The sequence below is a fragment of the Marmota marmota genome, unplaced genomic scaffold (assembly GCF_001458135.2).
Source record: "Marmota marmota marmota unplaced genomic scaffold, marMar, whole genome shotgun sequence".
In the NCBI taxonomy this organism is placed as follows: domain Eukaryota; kingdom Metazoa; phylum Chordata; class Mammalia; order Rodentia; family Sciuridae; genus Marmota; species Marmota marmota.
Window position 1 is genome coordinate 28,035,601 of NW_026000241.1, and position 18,615 is coordinate 28,054,215.

The window sequence follows — 18,615 nt, forward strand, 5'->3', positions numbered from 1 at the left end:
AAAGACAAATCTTCACTCAAAGAATGTACACGTAAAGAAACTAATAATCAGATTATAAAATTTTAAGTTCTACAGTAGATGGAGAGTATTTGTTCTAATTTTTCATCATGGACTCTCTCTCTCTCAAGTATCTGTCTCCATCTTTATGTTTAAACATATTGTTTGTTTCTGTATTTACATTCCCAGATGTGGTAGTCCATCAGGAGGAGGCATTTTGCCAACAACTGTTGGTTCTAAAAACCCTTAACTGAGGAGAGAGTTATAAGTTCTCAGACCTAAGAAAGAGGGAGGCAAGGGAGTTTCCCCCTTGCACATGGTACCATGCAATTCAAATCAACTGAGCAGGTGCCTCAAGAGAAGCAAATGTCAATTAAATCAATGATTCATTCACTCATTTTACAAACATTTATTCAGCACCTACGGTCTGTCAGAAGTTCTATCAGAAACAAAAGCCATGATGTTAAGGAAAATGTGCTCCCATGATGCTCACAATCAAGTTTGGTTTCTTTCAAGTGTATGCACAGCAGATAAGTGGGAATAATCTTGTAGGGCCATCGTATGACAAAATACAAATTCTCAAGTAACACCCACAAATTATTAAAAGCTTCCCAGATGATTCTTATGAGGCATTTTCCTGTGTTATTTCAAGTCCCTCTATGCAGTGTTGTGTTGGACCCAAAAGCGACCTTTTCTAAGAGGAAGTGTACCACATGTTGACAACCCATTGCTCTTCAGGTATGACACAAAGTGTAAATCTGAAGGTAAGGGGGTGGTAATCCCTCTCTGTATTAGAAGTATCTGCATAACCAGAAACAGCAAAGCTCAGGATTTCTTACAAGTTAATTGGGAAAGTTACATATGTGAAAGAAAAAGTCAGAAAGACCAGAATAGGTGCTAAAACCTTTAATCAAACATACTTACTGCCAAGGGTACCTTAACCATATTTAAGTATCATTTGCAAAGTAACAGTATGACTTAAATACTGTTAAATTTGGCACTTAGAGTCATTACTGCTGTAATCATCACATCACATCTCTCTCTACTGTTGTTCTGAAGATTGAAGGAGTATGTATGTATGTATGTCATGGAAGATCTATAGCAGTGGTTTTGAACAGCTCCAGAAAACACTCTGTGGTTGAAAGAATACCTAGCTTAAGATCTGCTTTTCAACAAACAGATTTTTCCCCCCGATAACTATCTTACCTGACACCTCTGTACAGAATAATTTCAGGAATTCAAAATAAGCTAAATTTTCCCTCCTTAAATGCCCCTGAAGAACCTATAAGTTCAAAACCACTATAATCCTATGGTGTATATTTTATAATTATACACCATCATTTATTTTAAAATTCTATTAATTTCAAATATTTTCCTCCATGACCCATAGAAATGCAGTGTACATCACTACCCAAATGGCATATTCATACATAACTTTGGGTTCAAGAAACAATACTTACGATAAGCAGTATACTTCTACTCTATCCCATCCTATACTGTAATAGCAAATGATATTTAGACCCAGAACAAATTATATTAGGAAAATAAACAGTACTGAAAATGTGTGTTGGGCAGAGGCTCAGATCCTGGGAAATAGATTTGGGATCCTGGCAGGTGAAAGAAGATGCAAGGCAAAATTGGAATAGCAAAACATACTTTATTTGGAAGTGGCGGCAGTTCCAGTCCTTGACCCCAGCATCTTTCCATAGGCCTTTTTTTATATGTAGGTTAGACAAAGAAGGCATATTGCCAACAGGTTTTTAAATGAGCACAAATTTTTATGAGCTTGAGTACATATGCTAAGTCAGGTATTCACGACCTTGACTACAAACTAAAACATAGCTGTCAGGAAGTCTTGGTAGGGAGCCTAACTATAGCCTGCCCTACAATGGATTGGCCAGAAATAACATACATGGTACTCCACTCCTACATGAAAAGAGTAGGATTATTTGGCAAGTCCAGCAGTCTAAGACATTCTGAATTGCATCCAAGATTATGAAAGTCTTCAGGTCTTAGACACCACATACTATCTTAGTCCACCTGGCCTGTTGTAACAAAATACTTTAGACTCTGTCATTTACAAGACAGTAGAAATCTGACTTAATGCAGAATGTGTAGGAGATGGGTAAAGTTATAAAAAAAAAAACAACACAAATATCTTAAGGTCTGAGACTCAGTAACTAGAGATATTTGTGATGCATAAATAAAATAAGAGATTTTGAAGTAGACAGAGAGAATTTCAATTTTGAGCATACTAAGTCCATCAGTGAGATATTCCCAAAGGAAAATGATTTTCTAAGAGACTGAGATGGAGAAACATAATCATGCAGAGAAAGATTTGAGTCAAACATGAAGGGTAATTGTTTAAGTTAATACAGAAAAGCCCATCATCAAAGTGAAGAATGTATGAAAATAAGAGTAAAGGCCAATAACTAGGCTTTCATGAATGTCCATTATAGAACTGAAGAGTAACCAAAGAGTCAAACAGGAAGTAGTGGGAACATAGGAGAGGACAAAGAAACATAGACTACATGGAAGCCAAGGAAATAAACAGTTTTAACAAAGAATGAGTCCTCCCACTGCAAAATGTACAGAAGAGGCTTGAAAATGACTCTCAGTCTATGGATGACCAGAGAGCACACCAGGATCACACAAATGTTTTTCCAAGATATATAAAAAGTCAGAAGAGAGATATTCTGGAATAGGTGATCAATGTCATCTTAGACATTTTGATCTGATTAAGCCTAATCTAAATCAGCTCTCAAAAGATACTAGACACACATAATAATGAAACCTGTACTTAGTACTCTCTCATCATTTGGAAATCTGCTATCATAATAATGTATTTTTTTCATCTAATTACTTGGAAAATAATCTTCATATGGCATAGGAAAAAGCAAAATGGAAAGATAAATCCTTCCCTATGGTTCCCTATGTACTGGATCAGATGTCTGTACTTCAGTTCCTTCAAGTCCCTCACATGAGTTGCTCTCTGCTTCAAAAACTTAAATTTACTAGATAAGCTGATGAACCAATTCACCAAAAAAATGGGGAGTACTTTGACATAACACCTCTAGCTAACCTTTCATTATTTAAAAAAAAAAAAAAGGCACAGGAAAACGATGTTTAAACCAAATAATATACTCCCCCTCTACCTTGCAGTATTGGGAATCAAACTCAGGGCATTAGGTATGTTAGGCTCTACCACGGAGCAACATCCCCAGCTGCCAAAGAATATACTTTTACTGGTTCTATCTTAAGCCTGTGGTAGCAATGAGGAGGATGTGAAGGGCAGGGAGACTGCTAGGTTCCCTCAAACTACACCTGGTTGGGAGTGGGGGATTTCCTCCCTTTAGAGCTCCCTCATATTATACCTACATGGTGGTTTGGCGGCGACCGACGGTGGAGGACGAGGAACAGTTGCCCTGCACTGCTTCATCTTGTGCAAACTGAAAGGCACAATCAGATAAGGTCTTTTTCATAAGAGGGATTTATAGAGTTTTCCTGCTAAGACCTCAATTTGTGGTTTTGAAAGGCAAAAAGAAATTCTGTGAAATGTTGAAATAATTTAAACCATCTAAGACTAAGGCATACATAATGAAACAACTTGTACTATTTGTATAGAAAAAGGACATGTACTTGTAAACATTAGAATATCAGGATTTGAACTAGTTAAAAATGTCTCTGCCAAGTCGACAAACAGCTATAGTTAACCCTCCTCCACCAGAGCATATAAATACTAAGAAAAACGGGCGATTAACAAATCAGCTGCAGTATCTACAGAAAGTTGTCCTAAAGGCCTTATGGAAGCACAGTTTCTCTTGGCCTTTTCAGCAGCCTGTGGATGCCGTGAAATTGAAGTTGCCTGACTATTATACCATTATTAAAAGACCAATGGATTTAAATACAATTAAGAAGCGGTTGGAGAATAAATATTATGTGAAGGCTTCAGAATGTATAGAAGACTTCAATATGATGTTCTCGAATTGTTATTTATATAACAAGCCTGGAGATGACATTGTTCTTATGGCACAAGCTCTAGAGAAACTGTTTTTACAAAAATTATCTCAGATGCCACAAGAAGAGCAAGTTGTGGGTGGTAAGGAAAGAATAAAGAAAGGCACTCAACAGAACCTTTTAGTTTCTTCTGTAAAAGAAAAAGCATCCCCCAAAGCAACAGAAAATGTATTTAAGCAGCAAGAGATTCCTTCTGTGTTTCCTGAGATATCTGTTTCTACCTTAAGCATGGCACAAGGAGCTCCACTCAACTCAAGCTCACAACCTGTGGTCCAAGTTACAAGAGGTGTGAAGAGAAAAGCAGATACAACAACTCCTACAACTTCTGTAGTTAAAGCAAGTAATGAATCTTCTCCAACACTTACTGAAAAAAAATCAATGCGAATGCCACCAATAAACGAAAATGTGCTGAAGAATGATTTGCCAGATTCTCAACAACAATATAAGGCTGTAAGAAGTGTTACAGTAACTGAACAATTAAAGCACTGTAGTGAAATTCTTAAAGAATTGCTTGCAAAGAAACATTTATCATATGCGTGGCCCTTTTATAATCCTGTTGATGCTAATGCTTTGGGACTTCATAACTACTATGACATTGTCAAAAATCCAATGGATCTTGGAACTATTAAGAGGAAAATGGACAATCAAGAATATAAGGATGCATATGAATTTGCTGCAGATGTTAGATTAATGTTCATGAATTGCTACAAATACAATCCTCCAGATCATGAAGTAGTAGCAATGGCTAGAATGCTTCAGGATGTTTTTGAAATGCATTTTGCCAAAAAAGTCCCCCAATGAGCAGCTCCGTGGTCTGAAAGGGCAGGGAAACAGCCCAATGAGCATCACCGCAGAGGAGCCAATCAGCTAGATGTTGCTGGGGCCGCTGTGAGCCAATCAACAGCCGGCAGCTGGAAGTTTGCTGGGGCCCCTTCAGCTGTGGCTCTCAACATCTCCCCCTCCTCAGGAAAAACCCTCAGAGCCTCAACTGCCACCACCGGCTTTCCACAAGCCTCTCTCTCCCCCACAAGCTTCTCTCCACCTCCCACAATCCTCCTGCTCTTGAGGCCGATTGGCTGGGTCACGTGGGCGGAGCCAAAAAAGTCCCCCAATGAGCAGCTCCGTGGTCTGAAAGGGCAGGGAAACAGCCCAATGAGCATCACCGCAGAGGAGCCAATCAGCTAGATGTTGCTGGGGCCGCTGTGAGCCAATCATCAGCCGGCAGCTGGAAGTTTGCTGGGGCCCCTTCAGCTGTGGCTCTCAACAGTGGTTTCCTATTTTAGGCATTCGTAAGGATTGCCCTGGTTTCAGGCAAATTAAATTTTATAACCGCCTGGAAAATTTAGGATGATATAGAAAAGCTATAAGGTTCACTTAGCAGGTTGGCTATGCCAAGTACCCCTAATTTTGTTCTTCTATAGATATAACTAAAATAAATTTCCTATGGAAAAACTTTCTTAAATCCAATTCTCCTACCTTACTGAATTAGAATAGAAGAACCTAATGTTATTTGAATATGGTTCCCTTTGGCGGGGGTGAGTGGGGTGGGTGGGTTTGGAACAATAGTTAAGTATCCAAAAATAAAATTACACAAAATGCAGGTAAGAGGAAGAGAGGAGAGTTGCCTTGAAATAATTTCTAATATTTGGTTCTTTTCCTTCTGAAATTTTTTGTTTGTAGCTTTGCACATAGCTATATAACCACTTTAACACAATATGCAATTATTCCCATGTTTATATGTGTATCTATGTCAATATTTTAATGACTGCCTATTCATTCTGTTGTACAGATTTGCCATAATTTATCTAAATTCTCACTGTTGAAAATGTAGGCTGCTACTATTACACAAAATGTTCCATGATTAGCCATAAATAAATCTCTCTGGGTATTTTTCCCAACTACTTCATATGTAATTTCAGTGTCACAGGATACACACTGATAACTGTCAGAAAGACTGTGTCAGTATACATTTTCACCAACAATATGTGACACTTTTTAAATATCCACATCTTGGGATAAAGTGGGTTTTATCATTTAACCTTTGCCAATCCGGCTGGCTAAATACAGGTTATTTGAATTTTCTGATTCTATTGGTTTGTTTCTTGTTTAGTTGATTAAAAATATTTTCACAGTCTATAACACAAATAAAAGCAAATACATGATTTAATAGCAGTAGTGGTTAGTTATTTCCTTCCAGGACTAAATGCCAAATTGTCATGAAACTATTTTTTAATTCACCCATCATACTTTTTAAGAATAGATGATTTTAGTTTAGTTTCTAACATAATATAAGGATAACTGAATTAATCCGTGAATTTGGGAAGCACAGTGTACTGGTCAGTTTAGTGTGAATGTCTGAGACAATTCACTTTATAAAGAGAAAAGGAAGTTTTTGCTTGTGGTTCTGGAGGTTCCAATTCAAAATGGGGAGGCCCACTGCTTTAGACCTCAGGGTGGTCAAAATGCCAGATAACAATGGTGGGGAGATTATGGCAGAGCAAACTCCTAACATCATAAGCCAGGAAGCAGAGTGCACCAGACAGGGGTCTCACAAGTTCCCAGTGACCTAAAGACCTCCCAAAAAGTTCTACCATCGCTCAATAGCACCATTCTGGGAACCAAGCCTTCACTATTTGGGGACACATCCATGTCCACATCACAACATATACCTAGATACAGTTTGTTTTGTTTTAATGGCTAAAACACTGTTTGTTTTTTGGCTTACTGACATTCATTGAACAAATAACTTTGTTTTGTACACATGATAAAATGAAATACTCACTCTGAAACTTAACTTAGAAAAATACATAATATCTAATAACCTTTAGAAAGTAAATTTTTGGTTATGCTTGAGTACTTTCCCTCATAAAGTAGTGACCTCAATGTTCTCATGGACTATTCATGTTTCTGAAAGCTCAAAAGAGGGAAGGGAGGCCATTTACATTTATTTACCATTTGCAGTATACCACACACTTTGTCAAACACTCTACAAGTGTGCATGGGCACAGAAAAATAAAAGATAAGTTCACTCACTGAAAACTGGTTCAGGAAGATGTCTCTAGCTAGTGAAGTCTTCCCTGAGAATATAAAGCAATGAATCATATGTTTTTCCAAGGTTTATTACAAGATTCATAAAGCCAAATCTGAGATTTAAAGTTTCTTTCATACTGTAAAAATCTTAGTAACACATAATTTCACGTGCTCAGTCGCACACTAGAATAAATCCTTATTTGGGTCCTGTTTGTTTTCTTTCAAAAGATGGTTAAGTGGGATTAGGCACACACACAAAAAAACAATTCCTAAGTAAGGGAAGAAATGAGCAATAAAGGATTTTACTCTCCAAACATATGAAAGAAGCGAAAAAAATGTAAACTTATAGTAATAACAGAATATATATACATACATGTATCTATCCATACTTCTCTCTTAAATGCTTAGTTGATTTGTTCAATTCGTCAGATATGTACTGAATGCCTAACACATGTCCAGCACTATGGTAGCTGGGGAGAAACTCTGACTTTATAGAGCTTACAGTATATTATAGCCCAGAAAACAAAACACTAGCAAATACTCTCTAGTGAAATGACATTAGAAAGAAAAAGCACAAAGGTTTGTGGGAACACAGAGAAGGTATGGGGACGCTGACTTCAATAAAGCAATATTTAAGCTAAAACTTAAAGCAAGCAAAGGGGAAGAGTGGGCAAAAGGGTACTCCTAGGCAGAGAAAAGAGAATATTTTCACAGAAAGGTGAGAAAGGACATCAGAATCTGAGGGAAATAAAGTAGTTAAGACTAGCTACGGTGTTGCAGGGAAAGTGCCAAAAGACTAAGGCTCAACCAATATTAATAAATATGGTTACAATTGTAAATATCATACTTTCAATCTCATCCCTGAAGGTTTACAGTTAAAATATTGTTACATAAGCTATACTAGCCCAGAAATCAATTATAATATACATTTCATACTAATAGCCTTCTGAAACACTTTTTTATGCTACAAACGTGAAGGAAAATTTTTACTTGATTAGCAGTAAGCACACAATGTGCTAAATTTAAATTAACTTTTCAAGGAGCACCTAATCCCCCATCTCTACTCCAAGTTTGTCAATTTTTCCTTAAAACTTGAATCAAACTATCTGAGAGTCATTATTATAAAAAAGCAGTGATACACAAATTGCATTAGCATTCACTGGAAGGTCTATTAAAACATAGGTTTCTGTACTCCTCCTCAGAGTTTCTCATTCTGTAATTCTGTACTAGAGCCTGAGGATTTGTATTTCTGAGAAACTCCCATGTTAGGGTTAGGAGACCACACCTCAAGATGCATCACATCAGAGAATCATGTTGTCAGTGTACTTGAACAAAGGAGACAGGAAAGTTATTTCTGAACTCTTTACTAAGGTAATAATAGGTAGGTGTTCAGGTCCTAAATCTGAGCTGAACTACATTTTCTAAACATCTTGAAGAACTGATAGAATAGAAAATTCATACAGGAAGTTTAGACTAACAACGAACTAATAGGAGTTCTACTAACAGCCTACCTCTAACATCTCAAATCATGGTTAAATGGTTTTAGCTTTTCAAAAATGTCTCGCAAGAAACATTTGCTGTGAAGATCATTGTGCCTTTGAAAGCTCTCTGAAACCAATTTAGCTTTACCACTGTCACTATTACAAAATGTAACTTTATCTTTCTAAAATCACCCAGCGCATAAATAAGCTGCTGTATAAGGTAAAAGCATTTTTTTTTTTAATCTTGGACAACAATCTTTTCTTTTAAAATACAGCAAATAAGAGCTGGGTGCATTGGCATGTGCCAGTAATCCCAGTGGCTCAGGAGACTGAGGCAGGAGGATCACAAGTTAAAAACCAGACTCAGTAATTTAGTGAGAAATTTAGCAAGACCCTGCCTCAAAATAAAAATAATAAAATGGGCTGGGGATGTTGCTCAGTGGTTAAATGTCCCTGGGTTCAATTCCTGGAACCAAAATAAACAAACAAATACAGTAAATAAGTAACAAAACAGTGAAAATGAAAATTATAAGCAATTACAATACACTTCATGAAAGAAGGCCAATATTTACATATATTGTTTGTTACATTCGATTTAATTAAATGTGATTATAATAATCTCAAATTAATCTTTTACCATCTCTGGGGAGTTTGCTACTTGTTTGAACACAGGTTGGCTACATATGGGGTCCATACCACCACCATCTAAATGTGTTGCCTACCACAACAATCTTAATTATCACAGCAACCAATTTTATGATGGGTTAGTATAATTAACTCTAATCCTCTTTACGCATATATATACACCAAGGACAAGCAACTGCTAATTCACTTTTGCTTCAGTTAGAATTATTAATTGTAATAATGAATGGTTAACAAATCTGTGCAAATACCTTCATAAAATGACCAAAACATTGTGCGTAAATTATGATATTTCATACTTTTGAGTGAGACATCACTATACAAGAAGAAACTAGTGGAAAAGACAGGTGCTCTTGGGCATGCCTGTAATCCCAGCAACTTGGAGGGCTAAGGCAGAAGGACCCAGTGAGTTCAAGGCCAGCCTAGGCAATTTATTGAGACCCTCCCTCAAAATAAAATTTTAAAGGGGGTTGGAAGTGTAGCTCAGTAATAGAGAGCCTCTAGGTTCAATACCAATACTATAAAAACAAAACAAAAAACTAGAGTACTTCTAAATTGTAATATAAAAAATTAAAATGCTTAATCTAGCAAGTATAAATTTGACCCCCAACCCCCAAAATCTCTCCTCTAGGGAGGTCCTCCTCGATAAACAACACACATAATGGTAAGGCCCAAAATTATCCAAAGGTGAGAACAAAAGAAGAGTTTCATTTTCCTCATAATTAGACAAGAGCCAAAGGAAAAGCAGCAAAGGAGAAGGTTTGCCTCCCCCAACACCTTCACCCAGCACCTAGACATGTACAGAGCCAGAGGTCAATCTCCATCCCCAGATGATTCCCTCTCTCTAACCAATTGCTTCTGAACTTCTGACCTTGACTGTCTCTGTAGCTTAGGTGCAGAGGGCTCCACTCATAGCCTCAATTAAAGGGGGACAATGTGCTACCCAATCCTGATTTTCCTCAACCTAAAGCAGACACTGCCTTTTCCTTTCCTTGTGTATTTGCTTTGTGATGTGAAATATTTGCACCTGACCTTCCAGAGCATGCTATAGTGCTGTGCAGTGACCACTTTCAAAAAAATTTTCAGGGAACTTTAAAAATCTTACAAATTATGACCCTGTAAAGGGATGGGGTGGTAGAAGTAAGAAAGGGGGGGAGTCTTTTTTCTAAGTATTTTTCCTAACAATTTTGTTTTCACCTACCTTCATTTGCTAATATTACTGTTAACTTTATATCAGGCATAATTGTGTATTCTTGTCTGTACCCTGGAGTTGATTATAAGTGCCTTGAGAATAAGGAACATTTGATGTTTTCTATTTTTATCTTATCTACATACATTTTCACTTGGTGCATTGGGCAGGTTCATGCCATTTATTCTTTTATAGGCACGGGTGGAGTGAGGAGGAAAGGTACTGGAGATTGAAGCCAGGAATACTATTTACCACTAAGCTACGTCCCCATTCATTTTTTCATTTTTTTATTCTGAGACAAGGTTTCACTAAGTTGCTGAGGCTAGCCTCAAACTTGTGATCCTTCTGCTTTAGCATCCCAAATTGCTAGGATTATAGCATGCACCACTGCACCCTGTTGCATGCTCTCTCTATACTTCAGTTTTCCTGTATTTTAGAAGATAAAAAGGCATATTCTAATTTGGCCCATAGGGTTATTGCAAGGGTAAACTAAGTAGGAAAAAAAAAAGTAGTACATATTTTACAATTTTATTATTCACCCTTACTCTCCATAATAAACTATACTATTTTAGAACATTTATAACATACATGCCTTCTTACATTATTTTTAATAAACCACAGGGTTTATTGCTAAGTTCTATCTTTTTTTTTTTTTGTATCAGGGATTGAATCCCAGGGATGCTTAATCACTGAGCCAAATCCCTATCCCTTTTTATTTTGAGATAGCTCTTCACTAAGTTGTTATGTCTGGCTCAGCAACTCTTGTCTCAGTCTCCCAAGCCACTGGGATTAAAGGCATGCACCACCATGACTGGCTTTATCATTACTTTCTTTACATATTTCCAATGTTGGAAATCTGTGTCAAGTAAGTGAGCAATGAAAAACGAAGGAAAGGACAATGCAAGAAATACAGACTAAGAGTTAAACTGTTGTTTAAATGCTGTAGAGAAGAAGAATCACCCCTTACTTAAGTTTCCATTATGTTTTCAGAGAACTGATATCTTTTATATTTTGTGATTAACAGCTGTATACAAAAAGCATAACTTGGGCTGGGGTTGTGGCTCAGTGGTACAGTGCTTGCTTAGCATGCATGAGGCACTGAGTTTGATCCCCAGCACAAAAAAACAAACAAACAAAGAAAACCCTAAATTAACAAAATAAAGGTATTGTGTTCATATACAACTAAAAATATTTTTCTAAGAAAGCATAACTTAAAACTTGCATTGGAAACTCATCCTCTTGTTTACCTTTAACTATGGTCTCTGTTATGGTTTGGATCTCAAATGTTTTTAAAGGTCCGTATGCTAAAGGCTTGGTCAACAATCTCTGGCACTACTGGGAGGTAACAGAACCTTTAGGAGGTAGGTCTAGTGGAAGGAAGTTAGGTCATTGGAGATGTGCCCTTAAAGGAGATAGTGGGACTGCCGCCTACTCCTGTCTCTGTGCTGCTGGGAGGTGAGTATCCTCCCTCTAACATGAGATCCTACCATCATGTACTATGCTGTCACAGGCCCAATGCAATGTGGACAAGTGACCATGGACTAAAACCATGAGCCAAAATAAACCATTCCTCCTTTATAATGTTTCAGTATTTTGTCACAGTGACAGAAAGCTGATTTAGCCTCTATACTAAGTTGACCTCTGTTCCTCAAAAGGTAAGCTCAAGCAGGGCATGGTGGTGCATGCCTGTAATCCCAGTAGCTCAGGTGGCTCAAGCATGAGGATCATAAGTTGAGAGCCAGCCTCAGGAATTTAGCAAAGCGCTGAACAATTCAGTGAGATGCTGTCTCAAAATTTAAAAATAACAAAATAAAATAAAAAGGGCTGTGTTGGAGGCTGCAATCAAGTCAAGATAGCGCCTGGCAGTTTGCCAGGAGGAGTGGTTTGTGAGGCAACGCCACCAAGCCACTAAGATGGTGGGGATTCCTTACTGGCTGATTGCTGTATCTGGATGATGCTAATTGAGTCAACCTGTGTGTAATCAGTTAGGTATATATACCTCTGCTGTTCTGCAATTAAGCAGTTCCCGCTTCAACCTTCAAGTTGCTTGTCACCTCCTGGTTATTTTGCCCAGCCGGACTGCAGCAGGGCTGGGGATATGGCTCAGTGGTTAAGTGCCCCTGGGTTTAATCCCCAGTATTCACTCCTCAGAATTGTGAATTCGAGCTTATTTGAAAACACGGTCTTTGATGATACAGTTGGAAGAGGTCATGGGCTGGGGATGTAGCTCAGTGGTAGAGTGCTTTGCCCTGAGTTCAGTCCCCAGCAAACACACACGATATCATATTAAATTACTATGAACTCTAAATGCAATGACTGATGCCTTTATAAGAGGAAAGAGAGAGACAGTTGGATTCAGAGACACAGAAAAGACAAACACAGAGAAGAAGGTCTTGGGGGAGTGGGTGGGGAGGAGGCAGGTCATGATAAGGAACTCAAAGGACTGGAAGGAATCACAAGAAGATAACAAGTAGCAAGAAAGGTTTCTTCCCCATGGCCTTCAGAGGACAGCCCTGCAGACACACTGATTTCAGATTTCTAGCCTGAAGAACTGTGAGAGAATGAATTTATTTTGTTTTAAGTCATCAAATTTGTATGATTTGTTATAGCAGCCCTAGGAAACCTCTTAAGGTTCAGTAACAATGGAAAAAAGCACAAAGTAAACAGTTACAGCATCCGTTTTCTCAGTTACCTTAAATAATCTGAGGGAAAGAACCTGGGAGATAGATTTCACTAAAACATACACACACATACACACACACACACCCTTTTATCTTCTACCCAAGTAAAATCATGTTAGTTACAGAGTGACCAGAAGGCTACTTCTAAAAATTTCTACTCAGGAGTTCTTATATTCTGCCAATATTAACGCTTATTTTGTAGGTGCCTATAAACATTTGTTTTAGTTCAGCATTACATCAATCATAGAAATCTTTCATTCTGTGATCTAATACCTGTTTTATAATAGTGAACTTGTATAAATCTTTTATGAGATTTTTTTTCTGCATTACTGGCACTGTGTTAAATGTTTATAAGAACTATGGAAATACCCTCTTTTACAAACATCTACCTACACCCATCCCAAGGTATGTGGCTTAAAGAGAAGTGATGATACAGCACAATCTACTTTCCAATACTCCTCAGAAAGGAAAATGACCAGGTAAATTTTATGATGTTATTTGTTGGTCCAACAAATAACATCATAAAATCATTCTCCTTAATTATGAAGTATGATGAGACCCATGAACATCATGGTGTAGTAATCACTGATTTAGTTTGGGTAATGTGACTATTCAAATCTAATAACTTCCTACAAAAGTAGAAATGAAGCATTATTTCAAATACAAGGGCCCAGTCTCCTGAGTCACATAAAAATCATTACTGATTTCTGATGGCTTTATTTATAATCCCTGAGGAAAAGCCACCAAAGGCTAATATAACTCTTGCAATCGTTCATAATAGGTATTATAGCTGGTAAAGCAAAAAAATTAAAACTGACAAACATTCTAATAAGTATACTTCTGAGAGAAAATAAAATGAAACTGCAGTATTGGTAAAACTTATGAACTGTGACTTACATATAGCTCACGAGGCCCATGAGATGCTCCAGTATACAGTTTTCATAGTCTTCAAAAAACTCACTTCCAATTTATAACTTGGATATTAAGCTGGCAAAAGTTCACTTTTAATTCAGGTCTTATGAATCTTAGCATAAAGATTTATTACCTCTAAGAGCCAGTCATTAGAGTGAGACAGTCCAACCAGATCTAAAGTTTTACATATTATTGGCACATTTCCCTGGTTTGATTGGTATTTTCCATATATACATAAAGGTGAAATTCCCTTTGGTATATTTGTATAAGTATATAACAGGATTTTGTTAAATTCATTCCATAATTTCTTCCCCTTCCCTTCCTCCCTCCCTTTAATCTCCTCCTTGTACTCCACTGATCTTCCCTATGTCTTTATGATATTCTGATCCCAACCCCACAGCCTCTGCTGTAGCTTCCACATGAGAGAAAAATTCAACTCCTGTCTGAGTCTGGCTTATTTCTGCTTATGATGTTCTCTATTTCCATCAATACACTAGCAAATGCCATTACTTCATTCTTCCTTATGGCTGAGTAAAACTCCATTGTGTACACATACCACATTTTCCTGATCCTTTTATCTACTGACAGACATTTGGTTGATGTCATAATTTGGCTATTGTGAATTGTGCTGCTATAAGCACTAAAGTGACTGTACAACTATACTATGCTGATTTTGGTGATAAATTTTTTGAGTTAAATGCCCAGGAATAAGATAGCTGAATCATACGGTGGTTTGTTCCATTTTTAGTTTTTGGGGGAATCTCCACACTACTTTTAATAGCGGTTGTACTAATTTGCAGTCCCACCACCAATGTATGAATGTCCCTTTTTCTTCCACATCCTTGACAGCATTTATTATTTTTTTTTTCCTTGATAAAAATTCTGACTGGAATAAATGAATCAGTGTAGTAGTTTTGATTTGCATTTACCTGATTGCTAGAGATGTTGAACATTTTTTCATGTGTTTGTTGGTCTTTTGTATTTCTCCTTTTGAGAAATTTCTTAGTTCTTTTGCCCATTTATTGATTAGGTTATTTGGGTTTTTTGGTGTTGAGTTTTTTTTTTTTTTTTTTTTTAGTTTTTTATCTATTCTAGATATTAATTCCCTGTTAGAGGAGTAGGGGGCAAAAATCTTTCCCATTCTGCAGACTCTCTTCTTCATTCTCTTAATCATTTCTTTTGCTATGCAGAAGCTTTTTAATTTGCTGGCATCCCACTTATGATTTTTGGTTCTATTTCTTGGGTGTCAGGGGTCTTTTTGTGGAAGTTGGTGCCTGCACCTATATGATGGCGTGCTGACTCTTATTTCTTCAGGCAGTTGAAAAGTGGTCTCATTCCTAAGTCTTTGGCCATTTTTATTTGACTTCTATGCAGAGTGAAAGATAGGGATCCAATTTCATTCTTCAACATAAGGATATCCATTTCTCTCAGCACCATTTATTTAAAAGGTTGTTTTTTCTCCAACATACTTTTGGCACCTTTGTTGAGTATAAGATGGCTATAAGTATGTGAATTTGTCTCTATGTCTTCTGCTTCACTGGTCTTCTATTCTGTTTCACTGTTTGATGCCAATACCACACTCTTTTTGCTGTTATTACTGCAGTATATTTGAGGTGGATTACTGTAATGCCTCCTGCATCACTTTTCTTGTTTAGAATTGCTGTGGCTATTCTGGGTCTCTTATTCTTTCAAATGAACTTAAGGACTCTTTTCTTCTAGTTCTGTGAAGAATGTCATTGATATTTTGACGGGGAGTATACTGAATGTGTATACTGCATTTTATAGTACATCCACTTTGGTAATAGTAATTCTGCAAATCCAAGAACATGGGAGGTCTTTCTATCCTCTGAGGTCTTCTTCAATGTCTTTCTTCAGTGTTCTATAATTTTCATTGTAGAGATATTTCACATCCTTCATTAAGATTAATTTCCAGATTTTTAATTATTTTTGGAAGTTTATTGTAAAAGAAATGGTTTTACCAATTTCTTTCTCAACTTAATTGCTGTTGGAGTATAGAAAAGCTATTGCTTTGCGAATGTTTATTTTGTATCATGCAACTTTTGCTAAATCATTTATCAGCTTTAGAGGTCTTCTAGGAGAATTTATTGGGTTTTCTAGATACAGGATTTCATGAGCAAATAGGGATAGTTTGACTTCTTTTCTGATTTGTATTCCTTTAATTTCCTTCTCTTGCCTGATTGCTCTGCCTAAAGAACTCTATTGAATAGAAGTAGTTAGAGTGCAAAACCTTGTCTTATTCCTGACTTTAGAGGAAAAGCTTTCGGTTTTTCTCCATTCAGTATGATGTTAACTTTGAGTCTGTCATATACAACCTTTATAATAAGTGCCTTCTATTCCTAGTTTCTCCAGTGTTTTGAACATGAATGGTTAATGAATTTTTTGTCAAAGGTATTTTCTGCATCTACTGAGATGAGCATATGATCCTTGGTCTTAATTCTACTTACGTGGTGAATTATATTTGTTGATTTGGATATGCAGAATCAATCTTGAATCCTTGGGATGAAGACCACTTGATCACGGTGTATTATCTTCTTCACGTGTTTTTTAATGTGGCAAGCTAATATTTTATTAAGGATTTATATATACATGTTCAAAAGGTAACTGGTGTACAGTTTTCTTTCCTTTATGTGTCTATGTCTAGTTTTAGTATCAGGGTTATATTGGTTTCATAGAATATATTTGGGATTGTTCCTTCCCTTCCAATTTCATGGAGTGATTTGAGAAGAACTGGTGTTAGTTCTTCTTTAAAGCTCTGGTAGTACTCAGCTGAGAATCCATCCGGTCCTGGCTTTGATTTTTTGGAAGGCTTGTAATTGCTATTTCAATTTTATTACTTGATATATTGGTCTCTGGGGGGCTTTTTGTTTTGTTTTTTGGTGGTGGGGGTGATAGGGATTGAATCCAGGACCTTTTGCATGTATGGGGAAAAGTTACCTGAAAAAAGTCATAGCTCGGGCTGGGGCTGGAGCTCAGAAGCAGAGCGCTTGCCTAGCACACATGAGGCTCTGGGTTTGATCCTTAGCACCACTTAAAAATAAATAAATTAAATTAAGGTACTATTGTCCACGTACACCTAAAAAAAAAAATATATATATATATATGGTGTCATAGCTCTGCATAACCAGTAGCCATACCTAGGCTCCTTACTAACCAGTAACAACAGATAATTTGCTATGCTTAAAAAAGTACTTCTTTGTGTTAAAGGAGCTAACTTTGATGCTCTGTCACTATCAAGCCCTGGGACTTTTAAACTAAAGAAAAGCACTAGTCACTGTGTTAGTTGTTTTATATGACCTCGTTCATTTTTACAACTTGATAAAGTAAGCTTATTGCTCACATTTTTAAAAAATGATACCAAAGCTTATAGGAATAGATGCTCTGTCTTTTTGTTTTGTTTTTGGTGGTGGTGGTGATAGGGATTTCTAAACTGTCCATGTTTAGAAAGCTAAAAGATTTGGAATTAAAACTTAGATGCCTACCACATGATACTATCTTGTGTGACTTCGCAACTGTAAAATCTTATAATGAATGCAAACCCTAGGATATTTTATAGGAAACTGTTGCTATAATATATTTTTCAAAATGCACTAATTATAGCAGCAGCATCTTATCAATTAACTCCTAGTGTCATCCTTCACTTTCTGTATCAAAAACCAAACCAAACAAACAAAAACAAAAAAACCAAAAAACCCACTTTCATGAGTGAGTCAAAGTATATGAAGCCAGACTTCATAATGTTAACAAAGTGGCTGAACTGAAGAGTCCTGGGGCATGGACTGTGATAACTACTGATATTTCAGATTTTCTTGTATTCAATATACTTGCAACTGTATAATAAAATCTGACAGTGCAGAAAAGTGATGGAAATTTACAGGCATAGTCTCTCTACCTGTTGCCATAGGAGTATACAGAATAAACAGACATATTAGGCTTCGCAAATATTTGAATGCTAGTTAGCAATTTTCTTCAACTTTACAAAGTGAAAAGATCATGCCAAAGAAGGTACTTGGGGGCCATAAACAAAATCATAAAACGGAAATTTTTAAAAAGGAGAAAACCTTAACTTATTACTTATATAGTTTCAAATGCTGTATTTCTAACAGTCACCAAGAGATGTGTTCATCAAATAGCAAAACAAAAAAATGAACTTGTAGTTCCTAATCTCTTTCAATATAGAAATAATGGGTTATCTGATAAAGAATAATGATAAGAGGCTGGGGGCTATGAGTAATAATCTAAGTGATTAATACCTGCTAAAGAACACTTCACTGATTTGGGCACTTACTTTTGATAAATGAATGTCATGTTGCAGAAATAAGTAGAAAAGGAGGGATGAAATAATTCAAAATATTGGCATCAACTCTTTAATGCAGTCACATAAAAGCTAATGTTATATAAATACCAATACAAATATTTCTCATGATATTTCAACATGCAGAATTTCATTGCCTTGTCTATACATTTATTTCTGTGCATGTGTGCAATCTTTAGCACCATTCTCTTAGAAAGTAATGCTGAAAGAGAAGATTCAAGAGATTAGGAGCAGGAGGATCTATTTCAGGATTACAGCCAGTACTGTGAATCCAGTTCCTGCTCATGAGTATAGAGAAAGTGAGATGGTAGCCCAAAGGGGGGGGGGGGGGGG

General features: G+C 36.7%; 2 protein-coding genes across 3 annotated transcripts in view; one reads left to right on the forward strand and one right to left on the reverse strand.

Annotated features, from left to right (window-relative positions):
* The window catches only part of LOC125613717 (ubiquitin-conjugating enzyme E2 E2), a 242,182-nt gene that overhangs the window by 93,560 nt on the left and 130,007 nt on the right, over window positions 1-18,615 (reverse strand). The gene's annotated exons all lie outside the window — the stretch shown is intronic.
* LOC107145554 (bromodomain testis-specific protein-like) lies at window positions 3,628-5,642 on the forward strand. Its single transcript, XM_015489566.2, has 2 exons — window positions 3,628-4,826; window positions 5,631-5,642. Exon 1 carries the CDS (start codon window positions 3,676-3,678, stop codon window positions 4,813-4,815), a length of 1,140 nt encoding a protein of 379 aa, XP_015345052.1. The 5' UTR covers window positions 3,628-3,675; the 3' UTR covers window positions 4,816-4,826; window positions 5,631-5,642.

Bases quoted from the DNA above. Each gene is read 5' to 3' on its own strand.
- LOC107145554 (XM_015489566.2), top strand. From the start codon at position 3,676: ATGTCTCTGCCAAGTCGACAAACAGCTATAGTTAACCCTCCTCCACCA.